Here is a 16,348-nt window from a genome sequence, read left to right as displayed (position 1 = left end):
AGTCCCCGGCTCGTGTACTGGGAAGGATTCCCCTGTCCTGGCTGTACTGATAAATATGGAAACTCCATCTTTATTGGCTGTATAAACATCTCTGGTCTGTACATACATTTCATACATCATAGTGCAGGGCCTGAAGGGAGGGCCAAAGTGGAGGCCCCCGCAGTACAACAGCTCACTGCTTCCCCTAAAGCCCTGCCCACTCTCCCCAAACCAAGGCCAACGGCTCCTGCTCCCTCTCCCTCCCGGAAGCCACAGTGTGGGCAGGAGTCAGGGTCAAGAGGCTAGGAGACTGGAGGGCTTGGTGGGGGAGGACACGTGTAAGTGCTAGATCAAACACTGAAGCAAAACAGGCAACTGGCACAGGCAGCAAGCAGGGTGCGGGTGGGGCAGTGGAGCATGGGCTCTCACTGGGCTCTGGGGCCCTGCCCTCACCATGTGGGAGAGGCTTTGGGGTCTCAACCTGCATCCTCAGGAACTAGAGACAAAGGTGCCACAGGTGAGCTGAGGAGGCCCAGAGGGAGACAGGAGCAAAGGCTCCATTCCGGGACCTGACAGCCCCTCTCTATACGTGCCATGGGTACCATCTACGTGTGTACAGCTGGGGGAGCCAGAGATGGGGGTTCTCGGGGGACCACGGTGCCCCAGCAGGTTGTGAGGGAGGAAGCTGGCTCTGGGGGGAGACAAGAGAGGCCCTCAAGTAGTCTTCTAGGGACAGCATTCAGTGAAGGAGAGCGAGGGCCCTAGAGAGCCCCCCCAGCCCAGCCAGGGGGGTGAGAGCAGCAACTGGTTCACACAATGACGAGGACAGGGAACAGAAGACAGCTGCCCCAGGAACCCCGGTAAACGGGGAGGGGGTGTCCGGCTCCACCCTCTCAAGCCTTAGGCCCAACAGCAGCTGAGACAGAAGCACTCACTCCTCTCCCCTCACGAGGGCCAGTGCGGAAGGGGGCGCGCCCACGCCCCAAACCAAGGGGACCTGGCCATAGCGCACACGCTTCGGGCCTGTTCCTGTCCAACCAGGGTCTCTCGCCCACAGACTGACAACTGGGGCAGCCCTGGGGCAGAAATGTGGGCATGGAGGAGCTTGGCAGGGGCCTGATTTGGTAGGGCCGACATGCCCCCTGGGGCCTGCTGGGTAGGCAGATCCATGGGGAGTCAGGAACTGGGTACCTGGTTCTGCAAAGGGAGGGGACAGAGGGGAGGGGCAGGTCCGGGAGAAGGCCTAGCCACTCAGGGGGTGCAGATCCACTTTGACTTTTTCCCCACAGCTCAGCATCCCAATGGTGGGGAAGAAGCCCCCAGAAGGTACAACAGCATCCTTCTTCCCAATGATCTTGCCATTCCGAGTGAAGAAAACCTAGGGGTGGAGGAGGAGAGTGGGATGGGCAGCAGGCTCTGCCTGATGCTGGGGCTACACAGGCCTGAACCCCATCCTTCCCAACTCCCGCCACTGCAGGAGACGGAGGGCGATGCAGGAGGTGACCACGAGAGGGCGTCCAGAGGCCGGAAACCAGCCTCTCGGCCAGCCTCCCCACTCGGCAAGCCTGCGCCCCCTCCCCAGGTCCCGCCCCCTCTTCCGCAGGGACGCCAGCCCTGGCCCAGCCCCAGACCCAGACCCCCGCGCTCACCACCACCTTCTTGCCCTCGTGTTCTTGCTCTATCTCCTCCCCGTCTTCTTCCTCTTCCTCCTCTTCCTCTTCCTCCTCCCCTTCCTGGTGCAGATACATGACATTCCGGACATTCCGCACAGCTCGGGCAGTCGGGGACAGGATCACTGTGTCACAGCTGTCGTCGCTGTCACCTAAGAGGCCAGGAAACCTGAGCTCCTGCGGTTCTGCCCACAGAACCCACCCTCTGCCCGGCCAGCCAGGTTGGCCACGGATACCCCCACTCACCCTCACTGTCCAGAATGTAGTCCCGGGGGAACATGATTCCACAGCCCATTATGTCCCCTTTGTAACAGCGTGGCCCAAAGGGGTCCCCCACGCCGCTGCCATGAAAGATCTTCCCGTCGTCTGTTGGGAGGAGGGGAGACTACACGCACCTGCAGGAAGGGCTGATACCCTACACCCCCAGAGCACGGAAGCCCAAGTGCCCCTCCTTCCCTTTCTGGCCCCAAGGAAGGGAGGAGAGACAATGCGGGCGCCAGAAGAGAGACACACGTCTGTCCCCGCAAAGGGCTGAGGGGGGCTCCCTTGGGAGCCGATCAGAGAGCGGAGAGGGGCCTCGGAGGGGAGGGAGAGGCGGGACCAGGAACTCAAGGCTCGTCCTTCCTAAAGAAAGCCCGCAAGGAAATCGAACCAGTCAAAGGAAGAAAATGCAGAATCTGCAGGAAGGGAGCAGAGGGAGCCAACTCAGAGGCCTGGAATGTCCAGTTTGGGCCCAGCTTCCCCGCCCCTGTTCTGCTCCCCTGGCTTGTCAGGCTGGGAGGGAAAACAGAGGAGCAAGCAGTAGCAGCTTGGGAAGGGGACAGCAGGGGGCAGCAGGGGAGTCTCTCAGGTCAGATGCTGGAGGAGAGGCCCCTAGTGCGGGGTCTGGAAAATGGGTGTCCCTGCACCCCCCACCCCCACAGCCCCTGCTCCCCCAGGGCAGCCCCTCACGCACCTGCATGATAAGCCACAGACCCTCTGCTCCAGCCAGGGTGCCTGTTCTTGGGATAATCCTATGCCAACGTGAAAAAAGGAAAGCTGTGGTACCACGCAGAAAAGAAGATGGGAGAGTGGCATCTGAACCCTCACCGTCTGGAACAAGCTACAACCCAGATGGCTGCTCCCACCCCGACAGGCTCACACCTTCAGGCACTGGAGGTTGCAGGGGGTGGGGGCAGAGTGAGAAGGTGCTGGGGTGCCTGAGTTGTGGGGTGCCCTCACCCCCCATCTAGGCCCTGGTGTGTGTGTGTGGTAGGCTCACAACCCTCTGTCAGCCCCGAGGTGACTGGGAGTCTGTACCCTTACACAGCAAACACATATGACCTTTCTGTCTCAGGTTAAGACCCCTCTCTGCAGCCGGGCCCCTTCACCTCCCTAGGAGCTCCCAGCTCTAGACCAGAAGCCCCAGAGCTGAGCATCCCCCCGGGGCAGAAAGCCAGCATTAGTGCCCACCTTCCGGGCCAGCCCCAAGGCGATGTAGCATTTCTCTCCAGGGTCCACGATCTCCACCTCAAAGTAGTGGCTACGGGTGCTGAGTGGGCGCCGGGCCTGGGCCAGCCCCACGTCCACGATGCTCTTGCCCTTGCCCAAGTACTCCAGCAGCTGTGGGGAGAGAGCCAGGGGTGGGGGCCAGGCTGACACCCCCCTAGAAACCTGGTTCCAAGGCTGTCTGGGGACCAGTTTCCTGTCTCTTACAGAAAGCCCACTGAAAGGGAAGTGGTGCTGGAGGCACAAGGCGGGACTCGGTGCTCCCAGCAGGCAGGGGAGAACAGGGATGGGGCAGGGGAGTGGAGGCTGCAGCAGGAGCTTGAGGGCTGAGCCCCTGCTCAAGACTGCACCCACCTGCCTACTGAGCCAAGGACCCTCTCCTTGCTGTGGGGAGACAGGAGAGCAGCCCCAAGATCCCAGTGGCTGGGCGCCAGGACCACACAGGGCTCTTTCGGCCATCTCTTCCCTCGGGTCACCGTGCCTGCCCGGAAAGGGCCACCCAGGGGCCCTGAACACAGAGAAGAGAGAAGCAAAGGCTAGGCTAAGAAGCAGCCTGCCGGCTTTCTCAGGGTGCCTTGGGAGGCCGAGGAGAATGCAGAGGTTAGGGGCCAAGTCCAGAGGTCTTGGGGAGGGGAGACAGCTCAGAAGCCAGTTCTGCCTGGGATAGGACTGATACCGTTTGTCAAGGTCTTTGTTGTACTTGGCTTTGAAAAGAGCTGTTTGTAGCTGTTGGGGAGGTGCTGGGGAGCCAGAGACCGACCAGCTCTGCTCCTGCATTCAGTGTGAGGGAGGGGGGCAGGTGGAGCAGGGCTAGAAAGGCAGGCATTCCTGCTCCCAGCCCCTCGCGGCTCTGCCTCTTTCAAGCTGGAGCAGGGGTGTGGAGGGGAGCTGACTGATGGGCTCCTGGGGCTCCTCAGCCCCAGTGATCCTGCCTGGGCAAGACGGGGCGGCAACCCCCAATCTGGGAGGATTTATTTATCAGTTGTCATGGTAATAGTGGGGCCATGACTCAACCCTGTCCCGTCTGTCCCCCACCCTCAGCATCACCTGGGATTCCTTAATCCCTTTTTAATTAGCCAAACTGCCCCTCAAGACTTTCTTCTACCCTCCCACCCTTCTGGCCCTGAAGAAAACTCACTCCCTGGGGACCTCCTCCACTTCTCCCTGGCAAGCCTTGGGTGGGACACTGGCCTCTCACCCCACAAAGAACTCCTGCCTGAACAGGAAAGGCATCATGCTCGCCAGGACCAGCATCCAAGCCTCCGTGTGTCTTCAGCAGAGGGAGAGGCCACATCCTCGCCACCCCTTCAGGGAGGCACTGGCCCACCCTCACCCTGTAGCCCCGAAACCCTGGCACAGCAAGTCCATCCTCCCCTCCGCCCCAGAGAACCTCAGGCAGGCGGGGACCAGGAGGAAAGCTGGAGGTTTGTGGCAGATCACTGGACCTTTCTCCCCTCCTTCCTCCAGCCAGGACTGTACACACTTCAGGGCACCCTGGCTCCGCAATGTCACACTCCTAGCCAAGTCTCCATTATCTCACACTGCATTCTTCCATCAGAAAGAGGCCCCCTGCAGGTGGTCTTCTGATTTACCGGGTACTGTGAAGGCCCACCCCATCTAAATTCTACTTCTGGTCCTCTGGGTGGGCTCGGCTCGGCCTTAATTCCTCCACTGTCTCTCTCCCACAAGGCTGGGGGTGGGCTTGCAGGGTTATGGGTCTGATGCACATTAACTAGCATGGACTCCACCCAGTCTGAGCAGCCCCCAGCCCACCCTCTCCTCTGCATTGCCGAACTGGGTGGGGGACCCCACAGCTGCCCTTGACCCAGAGCATCCAACTGGCCTCAGTGTAGGAAACACAGTGTTCTCCATTCTCAGAGCCAAAAGACAGCGGATCCAGATCCTGAACCTTGGGAAAAACCCGCCCAACCATTCCCTCTGCCTCGGCCCTGAGGACGGCAGGCTGCCTTTTTGTCTGCGGATAGGGTAGGGAGGCTTCCTTAAGCTACAAGGCCAGGAGGATGAAACACACTAACGCAGCACACTAATTCAGGGCTCTAAAACCTACTCCCCACCCTGCAGAGCAGCTCAGAAAGCACAGCACCTCATCGCCCAGAAGCCTAGGTTCCTTGCAGTCAGGAGAGGAACCACCACCTGCATCTCCAAAAACCGGTGACAAAGTGACTGAGTGCCAAGGGCTTAGTCTGCCCTCCCACCCCCCGCCCCCCGCTGGTGATAAATGCACACGCTGGCCTTTCCTGAGCTCAGGAAATGGGGGTTATACTAGAATACCCCAGTGTTCCAGCGCTCCCTAAACATCAACAATCACCCCAAAGCTACAAAAGATTGGAACTGCCAATCACAAAGAAGGAAAGGATCTTTCATCTCAGCCCTTACCCCCCTCCCCCACACCGGAATGGCCCCTGATCATCACCGTTTCCCTAGGATACTCCCCAGATGACTCCACCCAGATGACCAACTGCCTTCCTCCCAAGGCTTTCTCCTCAAACAATGCCTCTATCAACATCTTTGGTGGGGGTAGGGGAACTCTTTCCTTAAGGCTCTCAAGACCCCTACACCTCCCTCTACACACAACAGAAGCCTTGAGAGGCCCAACAGTTCACCCCCACAGAGCAGAGGCTGCAGACCAGAGTGCAGAAAGCCTCCTGCACCCCACCCCTCCCTCATACTGGCAGCACCTACTCTCTGCCTCCTCTCCTGCTGCGACCCGCCCTCGTCTTGCCAACAGAGACCCTAATCCCTCTTGACAGGAGCAAGGGAGGGCTCAGTGCCCTGAGGGCCTAGAAGCAGCTGAAACACGAACCAGGAACAGGCTTCCCACCGGCCAGCTCAGGCCCCAACACGGTCTCCTCCTGGGTTGGGTCTGGGGAGGACCCCTGAGAGGGTGGGGCCTCATTCATCCCTCTTTGTGTACGAAAGCTGTTGCCCTGTCACTAAGGAATTGTCAGAGGAGCTATGAACAGAAATGAGGAACAGAGAATGAGTCTCACCCCCCAGCCCTACCTACTGCCCCTCGCCCTCAGCATGTCACTTAAGCACACTGAGCAAGGCCTGGGGATGGGGATGAGGGGCAGCAACCCCCATCTCTGAGCGAACAGAACACTGCAACAGCAACTCTTCAGCATCCCACAGCTCTGGGAAGGGGGTGCTCTCTGGGAGGAGAAAGTAAGGCAGAAGGAAACAGGGACAGACTGCCCTCTGGAAAGAGCCAGGTCTGTCCATACACAGATCCTCAGATCAAACAAACACAACTAAATATTAACAATTGTTAATCTAGGCAGTGGAGACCCAGGGGGCGTTTACTAGGCTACTTTTTCAGCTTTTCTGTATGTTGGAAACTCCTCAGAATGAATTGCTAGGGTTAAAAAAAAAAGTCTGGAGTTGAAGTCTCTCTTCTGTCTGGGGAAAACCAGTGAGAAAGGAGTAGAGAGGATAACTGACACTACAAAACTGAAAGAAACAGGGGTAAAAGACTTCCACGGTGGCCAAGAAGACTCAACTGGCTAATGACACTGCTGTGCTGCTGCTGCTAAGTCGCTTCCGTCGTGTCCGACGATGTGCAACCCCACAGATGGCAGCCCGCCAGGCTCCCCCGTCCCCGGGATTCTCCAGGCAAGAACACTGGAGTGGGTTGCCATTTCCTTCTCCGATGCATGAAAGTGAAAAGGAAACGTGAAGTCGCTCAGTCGTGTCCAACTCTTAGCGACCCCATGGACTGCAGGCCACCAGGCTCCTCCATCCATGGGATTTTCCAGGCAAGAGCACTGGAGTGGGGCGCCATTGCCTTCTCCGGCTAATGACACTAGACAAGGAAATCTCTGGGAAAGTGGGCTTAAGCCCAGAACTCTGGACTCATCCTGTGAGAAGGGGGCAGGAGGGACCAGTTGCAGTAGAGTGGGCCTGGGTAGAAGGCAGCATATATCAGACAGTGGGAAAGATGGGGGAGGGGTCACAGGAATATCTAGGCTTAGTTCTGCTACTAATTCACTGTGACATTTGATCAAGTCTCTAATTTTCTCTGGGACTGTTTTCTCAGCAGTACAAGAGGATACGTGGGAACGTGTGGGCAGTCACACAGCTGGGGCGAGGGGCATGGTTTGAGGAGCTACCAGCATCTTGGGTCTTGGAGCCAGGGATGCTAAATGTCCTGCCCATCAAGAAACTGTTTCACTTAGGATGCCCACAGTCTCCACACTGAGAAACCTGGGCGGGATGGCATCAAAGCTCTCCCCAGACTTTTATGGTTCCACAGGGTGCTCTCCTGGGAACATCATCAGGGCAGGAGAAATAGGCTGCAACCACAGCAGAGGTCGAGGTCCCTGGGAAGGGCTCCGCACAGAGCGGGACGTAAAAACAGGAAGGGCAGAGGGGAGAAGCAGCTGCACTAGACATCTTTAGAAACAGGAGGCACAGGCGCAGCCCAGTGACCTCTCCCAGGCTCCTGCAGGCTGACACCACTCAGATCACCAGATCAGAAATACAGTGGATGGTCAGAAGGGACACGGAGGAGGCCAGGAGGCAACAGTGGGGATGGTGGGTCAAAGGGCTGGAAGAAACTGGGTAAGTCACCCTCACTTGAAAGATGGGGTGGTTGGCAAGACTAGAAGAGAGGCGCCCCTCAAGAGGCTCATGTCCAAGGCAGCCCCAGAGGAGCAAGTACACAGGGAACAGCATGCCTACCCTGCCAGCCGTGCCAGGCTGGGGCTGGGGCTTAAGAGAAGAGTTAAACTCAATAGCTTACATCTAAGAAAGAAAAAAGATTCTTAAATGCGTGGCCTGAGGGCACTGGGGGAAGGGCAGAGAGGAAGGAAGGCTATTTATAAACATCTACAGGATTCCACATCAATTAGAAAAGACTGCCTGGGAGGAGCAAGGAGCAGAGTGGGGACATGTCCAGGCAGGGAAAGGGTGCCAGGAAAACTCTTGAGGAGAGGTCAAGGATGAGAGCTGGAACATCGCCCTGGCTCAGCCCCAACTTCAACTCTGTAGATGTTGTCAGAATGATGGTGGAAGGGGGAAAGAAAGGAGAGATGAAGATCAGGCAGTGGGCATATGAGGTCTCTGGGCTGGTGGCCATTGCAGTCCCTGGACCCCAGGGCCAGAAGGGGGTGCAGAGTGTGAGAAGCTGCAGGAGTGCACGCTTCCTACCATTTTCCCTGGGTTGGATGCGCCTTGCGCTCCAGAAGTGGAGAGCCTTGCTCTTAACCCACTCCCACCCCCCACTGCTTCTGTTTTGCTATCTGAGACTGAGTTAAAAACAGCCTGGCTTGGGGTGAGAAGGCCAGAGGGTGGAGGAAAAGGTTGAGCCTGGAGCGGGAGGGCAGCAGAGGGACAATTCCACGTGGGAGGCCCGAGCAGCCCACTAGAGATCAGGGCCAGACCCCTGACTCAGCAGCCATCCACTTCCAAGCTAGCATGAGGCACAGAGGGTAGGTATGAAGAGTTTCCTTCCCTTGAGGTCTATACACTTCCCAACCAAGTTTAAAATCTAGTCAGGGGACTAACGCGGGTATGATGAGATGTATGAAAAGGCTAGCTCTGGAGGGTCAAGGACTCTCACTGAATCATCATCTGCCTCTATTCTCATCTCTATAAAATGCAGGAAGGCCAAAGAGACTGACATGGATGCTTATTCAAAACACTTCTCAAAGAACCTCTCCCAACACGAGTAGGATTTATGATGACACCTGTCCCACATGGCAGAGAATGAAAAGCTGGGCCAGCTGGGCTGGGTTCAAGCCAAAAGGGAGGTCCAGGCATCCAGCCTCTCCAAAGTCAGCCCTGCCTCTCAAAGGCAGACAGACGTTCAGGGCAGCAGTGCGCACCACCCTGGGGACTGAAGGAACCAAAGAGGCAAAGGAGAGCCACTGCTTTCCCCAGGGTTGAGTGATGAGCCTGAGCTCTCAAACAAAAGGGAAGGTGGGAGAGGAGGACCAAGGCTAAGGGAACACAGACCTGGACGAAAGGACCATGTCAGGGTGCCAGGCACTGCTGCTCAAACTCTCACTTTCCAAAACCCTACAGAAGACACTGTCTTCACTGTCTATTCCAAGCAATCCTAAGAGCTGCTGGGGACCCCGGAGTTCTGCCCAGCGCCCTCCGCCCACTGCCCCTTACTTACGGTTCCACAGACTCGGACGTCGTGCAGCCGGCCCCACTCATCCTCGTAACTGTCCACCATCATGACGCTGTCATCCTCGCGGCCCAGCTCGGCGTTGAGGTGCAGCCGCACCTCCTCACCCAGCGAGTGCATGCCCACTGCCGGAAACAGCCCATCCGGGGACATGGGCATGATGGTAGAGCCCACCTGAGTTGTCGGGAGGGAAGGAAGGAGGGAGCTGCCGCCTGGCTCACTTTCCCCAGGCTCATCTAATTCTCACAAGGGGACTTTTGAGAATGATGCAACCAGTCATCACCACACACGCTGACAGGAGAGCAACACAGAGGCACAGAGAAGTGTGAAAAAAGCTGCTGAGCACTCCTGGCTGAGCAAGCAATCCACAGAGCTGGAAGGCAAACGCCAAGTCTCTCGACGTGCCTAATACTTTTGGTACATGTTGAGTGTGGACTGCAGCAGGAAGAGAGCTCAGGATAGATGCTCAGGGAGGAAAACCCCTCAGCAGAGAACTGAGAAAGTGATTTCCCTGGGCAGGAGGTGGGGCTGGGGAGGAGAAGGAAGACAGCCTGGGTCTCTCCTATGTGTTCTTATCCCAGCCCTCCACCGTCACTAGCCTTTGAAGAGGGAAAGAAAGGAGAAGTGAAACAAGGAACACAAAACACAGAGAAGACACATTCTCAAAAGCATTCAAGTCAAACGTCCCAAGACGACCTCCAGCTTACGGAGCCAGGCCATAAACTCTCCCTCTTCCTTCCTGCTCAAAACCTTCCCCACATCACCCCATTCTGTGTCCCCCCCCCAAACGCTGCCCCTCCTCCACTGCATAAACTTGCCCCTCTGTGTCTATCACCTGGGGACAGTCCCAGCTTCCCCTGCGTGAGGGGAGGGTCTTCTACATGCAGGAGAGCCCAGGAGAATTTAAGACTGAACTGAAGATGGGAAATGAGCCCAGGGGACCCTGGGCCAGTCCCAGCCAGCAAACTCTTTCACAGCACTCACACAAGTCCCTGGACTGCTTCAAGCATTTAAATCCCACTCAGGATGCCCCACTTACCCGCTTCCCATTTTTAGTGAAGAAGATCTGGGCAGTCTGCACATCAAAGGACACTGGCTCAATGCCGCAACCAATCCGGTCCCCAGAGTTGCACTTTGACCCAAACTGGCGACCCTTGGCTCGGCCATTGTAAAGCCTGTGGACAGGGCGGAACGACACACAATCTGAGCCTGGCCTCCCAACTTCTCCTCAGTGCTCCTGCTCGCCATCACTCTGCAACGCCATCTACCTACGTCCTCGTATGAGCTCCACCCTCCCCTTTAAGTCTGCAAGCCTCCAAGGAGAGTCAACAGGCCACCTTCCTGACCTGATCAGAAAAATCTAGGAAAATACCCCAAGGCCAGCAAAGGAATGGCCAAAGCCACCCTGAGGCAGTCCATTGTATCTAAGATTCCCAAATCTGCAGAAAAGGGGTTGGGTGCCACAGGAGGCAACTCACTTGCCATCATCAGCATGGTAGGCCACAGAGTCAGGCAACCAGCCAGGCTGGTGATCCAGGCTATAGTACTGAGGGACCAGTCCCACAGCAATGGTGCCCCGGACCCCACTGTCCACAATCGACACCTGGAGGGAGAGAGCAGGGCACAGTTAGCACGGAGTGGAGCAGACATGCAAAGGGCTGAGACTCAAAGAGCCAGAAGGCGGGGCATCAAAGAGAAAGGACGCCCAGAGGACGAACTGGGGAAAGTGGGGGCCCACTTTACCACAATTACTTAGTAATTTCCAAGCTATGGAAAAAGATAGGAGATGGAGTAGATGCCGGGCTGGGGTTAGGGTGTGAGAAAAGACATGGGTCAAATTCTACCTAGGTGAAGGGCAGGAGAGCCAAAGGGACAGGGTGACAGGACTCTACGGTGCCTCTCAGATTAGGCATCATGATATCCTGGGCCCTCTTCCCAGCCAACAGGATAATCCTGATGGAAAGTTTAAAGAACTACGTCAAGAATCCAGTAAAAGAGCTTCCTGGAGTTAAACCATTTCACCCCCTGCTCTACCCACCCATAGCCTTGATCACCTCAAAATAATTGCTGTCCTTTGTCAGGGGTCGAGAAGCCACATAGCAGCCAACTTCACCAGAGTTTCCATGGTAACTGAAGGAGAAATGAAGAGAGAGGCCCATTAGCATCCTAGCCCCGGAGTTTGCGGGAGCGCCTTAGTGTCCCCAACCCCCACCCTGTGAGGGCCAGCAGAGAGGAGAATCCATCTGGCCACATCTGCACCAACACCATAACAAGATACTGGAGGTCACCCGCTGCCTCCAGCAAGGGCCCAACCCATACCAGACCACTGTAAGCCTGGCTTACGCACTGCCAGTGGGGAAGAGCAGGCAGAGCCTCCCTCAGTTGCCTATTAGGCGGTCTCACACCCTGTCTAACCTCAATCCTTCATGCTGCAGCTTCAGCCCTTTTCCTCTGGCTCTGTCCTCAGTGGTTTGAGAATGGTTAGTCTCTATCCTCTGGACCAAAGCCTTTCATAGATTGAAAGAGTTATTCACTCCCCACTCCTCAACTTTCTTGTTTCCAAGCTAGATAGCACTACTTCTGTCCCTCTTCCAGTGACAACTCTGTGAGAGAATTCAGTTCCAATGGAGTCAGGGGAGAGTTTCAAGCCAGAAACAGAGAGAAAACAAACACACAAACCAAAGAGTTGGAAGGCAGTGAGCAGGACGCACTACCAGGCCATTCTTCCAAAAACAGGAAGTCCACTGCCTTTGAAATGGTCATTCTTTCACCAAACCCAACTCAAGAGATGCAGGCAGGAGACCCAGGCATCCCACAGACTCACTGGAGTCCTCTCAACAAGACAGTTGGGCAACTCCTGACACCCCAGCAGCCTCCATTTCTGACATGACTACTTCCAATGCAGTCCAGGAGAGAGAGACCCAGAGACACAGGCACAGAGGGGTGCAAGGTGAAGAAGCACACTGCTCCATCAGAAAGGCCTCCAGAGTCCACTGCAACCCCATGCAGTGTAGACAGGTCTCTGCTTCTGCAAAAGCCCCTTTTCATCTCTGAGACCTGACATAGAAAGGAAAATGTGAAAGCCCTCCCTGAAACTCACCTCAAAGTGTCTCCATCTACAAGAATATGCTTGAACCTCTCCTGATATCGGAAAGCCCGGACCTCTCGAATCTCCCGGATCCGCCGGCGCCAATTCAGAAACCGGTAGTGCAGGTTGAGGTCATCCATCTTGTTCATGAGAACAAACCTGCCGGGGAAGAAGGGACTTGAGAAGGAGGAAGCAGGGCCCTGAGCACCTTAGCCGGTTCTACCCAGAATGCGGAAAGGACTCTAGACTTGAAGCCAGTTGCCTAGATTGACCTTAATAATCCCCACCCTCATCCTTTGATTCAGCAAACATTTACTGAGCTCCCGCTATGTGCTCCTGCTGTCCAAGGATACAGCTGTGAACAAGGATGGGCTGCCTACTCTCATAGCACTTCCATTCTACCTAGACAACGCAGGAATAAGCAGAGTGACGTGATGAAAGAATAACAAGTTGAACTCTATGAGATGAAAAGGTGACTGGCATGTGGCAAGCCCAGGAAAGAGCATCCCAGGCAGAGGGGACAGCCAGAACACAGGTCCTGAGGTGCAAGGCAGCTGGCATGATAGGAAAACAGAAAGGACAGGTGGCTGGTGTGCAGGGAATGTGAGGCAGAAAAAATGTACCAGAAAAGGATGGAAGGAAGGTAGGGGCCAGATCAATGCTCTACAGACCATGTTAAGGAGTTTGAATTTTATTCCAAGTATGAGGGGAAAGCTCTGGAGGGTTTTAAGCTCGGAAATGATATGTTTCTAAGGCTTATCTGATTGTAAACATCATTCAGGCGGCTGGCTAGAGAGTAAATTCATCACAAGATGAGCAAAACAGAGTGGCAAACAATTAATCAGGAGGCTGCAGCTGCTGTTCTAATGAGAGATGGCATCCACAAAGATGGTAGTAGTGAAGATGGAGAGGAGTAGGATGACCCAGGTATTTAAACCACCAACAGTGCTAACGCATAGGTGAATGAATTTTCCCCACAGTGACAAAAAGAGGGGTTACTTTCTCTTCCCATATTCCAAACCCTGGGACAAGGGTTCCATCTCGGCCTGACAGAGTCCTGCACACAGTAGGGGGTTAGGAAGCTGGCTAGGCTAAATTCACTCCCCATGCGCATATTACAAGCTTCTGCAGTAGCTACAAGCCACTGCGTGGCTCAGGAGGGTAGGCATCTGCATGGCAGCCCTAGGACTGGCCTCCTCGGACTGGCCTCCTCGGCACTCGGCCAGGGCTCGACCCCAGGTTGATGCTGGCGCCCCAGACCTAGGGGCATCTGCTTGCCTAGAATCCCATAGCCTTGGCACCAGCGAGAGGAGGTCGCACCAGGCCCCGCCTCCACCCGGATCACTCAGAGGAGACCCGGGGGAAAGGAGCACTGGCCCGTCAGTGTGACTACGCCCAGACTCCCCAGGCCCTGCACTGGGCCGAGAAGGGTCCCCAGAGAGGAAGCCCAGAGACCAGAGCGCAAGGCCCCGCCCCTGACTGCGAAGCCTCCGCCCAGGACCCCCGCCTCCCGCCTCCCGCCTCAGGCTCGGTGGAGACCGACCCGAGGCCTCCGGGACCCCGCCCCCGATCCCCGCCTACCGGGGCCGCCGCGTCCTCCTCATCCATAGGCCTCTCAGCTCCGCGCACTAGCTCTTCAGCCGCCGCCACCACACACATCCGGGTCCCCGCCCTTCCTACGCTCCCCGAGCCCCGCCCCCTTTGCACCGACTCTGGCCAATCTGAAGCAGCCGAGGACGACAGGCACCTGCAGGAGCCAATCGAAGGACGCAGGCCGGACCGGGCGCGGTCCGGTGAACCCGGTACCTAGCGCCGGGTAGGGGCTGGTAAACCCGGGTGTCGAGAGGGTGGTAGGCGGCGACGTGGCGGCCTGGACGCCGCACTGGCGCCCCGGGCGCTGACTGGCCGGTCAAGAGGCGGCTCCCACCCCGTGTGGGGCGGGCGGGTAAGGTCGCTGCGTACCCACAAATACTGTGACTATTCCCTCAGCCCCAGTTCCGTGTCAGACGTGATGCTAAGAGCTCTGTAGGAATCTCCTTTTAATCCTCTCAACAACCTTATGAAATGAGTCTTATCATTAAATCCTGTCTGCGTGTGCAGACCCTGAGACTGGTCTCCATAACGTGTGTACCTGTTAACCATATGTTTTGTGTTCTCCAGAGTTATACCATTACCGTGTGCTTTATATTCTCCCGGGCTCCATTTCATGTCACCTTGCCTTCATTCTGGGCAAGGCATTCCTACCAGGAGAGAGCTTCGAATGTAAAAAGCAGAGGGATTGGTGTGATTTAAGAAAAGTTACGCTGGGGCCATAATGAGTAGGGAAGAAGGATATGGTACTGACCTTTATCGCACACCTACTGGAGGGTGATTATTGCCCTTCTGGGGAGGACGTTCCCCATTTCCTCCCATTAACAAATTTCTCTTCTCCGGGTAGGAAGGTTTTTCCCCCTCCTCTGTATTTCCTTTTTTTTTTTCTTTTTAAAGTCTTTATTGAATCTGTTACAGTGTTGCTTCTGTGTTTCGGTGTTTTGGCCATGAGGCATGTGGGATCTTAGCTCCTCTTCCCGGGATGGAACCCACAGGTTCTGCACTGGAAGGTGAAGTCTTGACCACTGGACCACCGGGGGACATCCCCTCTCCTCTGTATTCTTATACCATTTTCTTTGCACCTCATTTAGAGCACTTTATTACAGTCTCACTTTTACTATTAAAGTGATCTATGTGTGTAGATCTCTCTTTGCTGGAGTGTGAGGTCCTTCTGACCCGTGGGAGCTATCCTATTCTTATCATAAAGAGGTGCTCTACAGATGTTGGATGAAATGGGAGCCATGCTCTCTTATAACATAAACAGTGGCCACTTGGCATAATGGAAATAGGTGTCAGAAATAGAGGTAGGCTGGAAATTAGGGAATCTGAATTAGAACCCCAGATCTCTGACTAACATTTACTTGTCATGTTTCCTTAGGCTCCTTAATCTGGGACAGTTATTCAGTCTTTCCTGAAAAGTAGATGCCAGTGATTTTGTATAATGTCCCTCAGTTTCATTTTATCCGACTCATTATTAGATTGAGGTTATACATTAACAACTTATTCAGATCTATGAGTAATTTTTGTATATGTTAGAAGGTATAGATGAAAGTTCTTTTTTTTCTTTTTTTACACATGGAGATCCAATTGTTCCCGCAGAATTTGTTGGAAAGATTGTCCTTTCTCTACTGAATTCCTTTGCACCTTTGTAAAACATGTATTGAACAACCGTTATTAAAAAGTCTTTAGGGGACCTGCTTGGTGGTCTAGTGTTTGGGATGCCATGCTTCCAATAGAGGGGGTGTGGATTCAATCCCTGGTTGGGGAATTAAGATCCTATATGCTACAGGGTGTGGCCAAAAATAAATAAAATTTTTTAAGTGTTTTAAAAAAAGGAATCAATTAGCCATATTCTTGTGGGTCTATTTCTAGACTCTCTGTTCCACTGATCTGTTTTTTATGTTTTGATTATTATAATTTTATATTAAATCTTGAAATCAGGTAGGATAAGTCTTTCAATTTTGTTCTTTTTAAAAGTTGGTTTGAGTTACTCCAGGTCCTTTGCATTTCCATATGAGACTATCAGTTTGCCAATGTCTACCAAAAAAAGCAATCTGGGGATTTAATTGGCATTACACTGAATCTATTGGTCAACTTTGGGAGAACTGACATTTTAACAATATGGAGTCCAATCCACAAGGATTGTACTGATGTCTTCCACTCTCATCCAGTACCACAGAGCTCATTTTAGCCTTCCTCCCTACTTCTCTATAACTTCTCTCTCAGACAAAGAGAAACCCAATATCCATTTCTTATTTGCTCAACCCCAGTGTACATTAAGCAGTTTCAAAATTTTTAATCCATAACCCCATGAGAAACAAATTTATCAACTAGAGTACAGTTTTTATGTAGCGTATAGAGCATGCCATTCCGTTTATC

At 54.6% G+C, this 16,348-nt stretch overlaps 1 protein-coding gene across 1 annotated transcript; it reads right to left on the bottom strand.

Annotated features, from left to right (window-relative positions):
* Window positions 1-44: 44 nt before the first annotated feature.
* On the bottom strand, window positions 45-14,278 carry SPRYD3 (SPRY domain containing 3). The gene is made up of 11 exons (XM_069580730.1): window positions 13,961-14,278; window positions 12,392-12,538; window positions 11,346-11,421; window positions 10,770-10,894; window positions 10,331-10,466; window positions 9,280-9,465; window positions 3,102-3,251; window positions 2,605-2,662; window positions 1,896-2,015; window positions 1,629-1,801; window positions 45-1,357 (listed from the first exon to the last, which is right to left on the bottom strand). Exons 1-11 carry the CDS (start codon window positions 13,981-13,983, stop codon window positions 1,223-1,225), a joined length of 1,329 nt encoding a protein of 442 aa, XP_069436831.1. The 5' UTR covers window positions 13,984-14,278; the 3' UTR covers window positions 45-1,222.
* Between the last annotated feature and the right edge of the window lie 2,070 nt (window positions 14,279-16,348).

This window comes from Ovis canadensis, chromosome 3, assembly GCF_042477335.2.
Source record: "Ovis canadensis isolate MfBH-ARS-UI-01 breed Bighorn chromosome 3, ARS-UI_OviCan_v2, whole genome shotgun sequence".
Lineage (NCBI taxonomy): Eukaryota > Metazoa > Chordata > Mammalia > Artiodactyla > Bovidae > Ovis > Ovis canadensis.
This window is presented reverse-complemented; position numbering and strand designations above follow the sequence as displayed.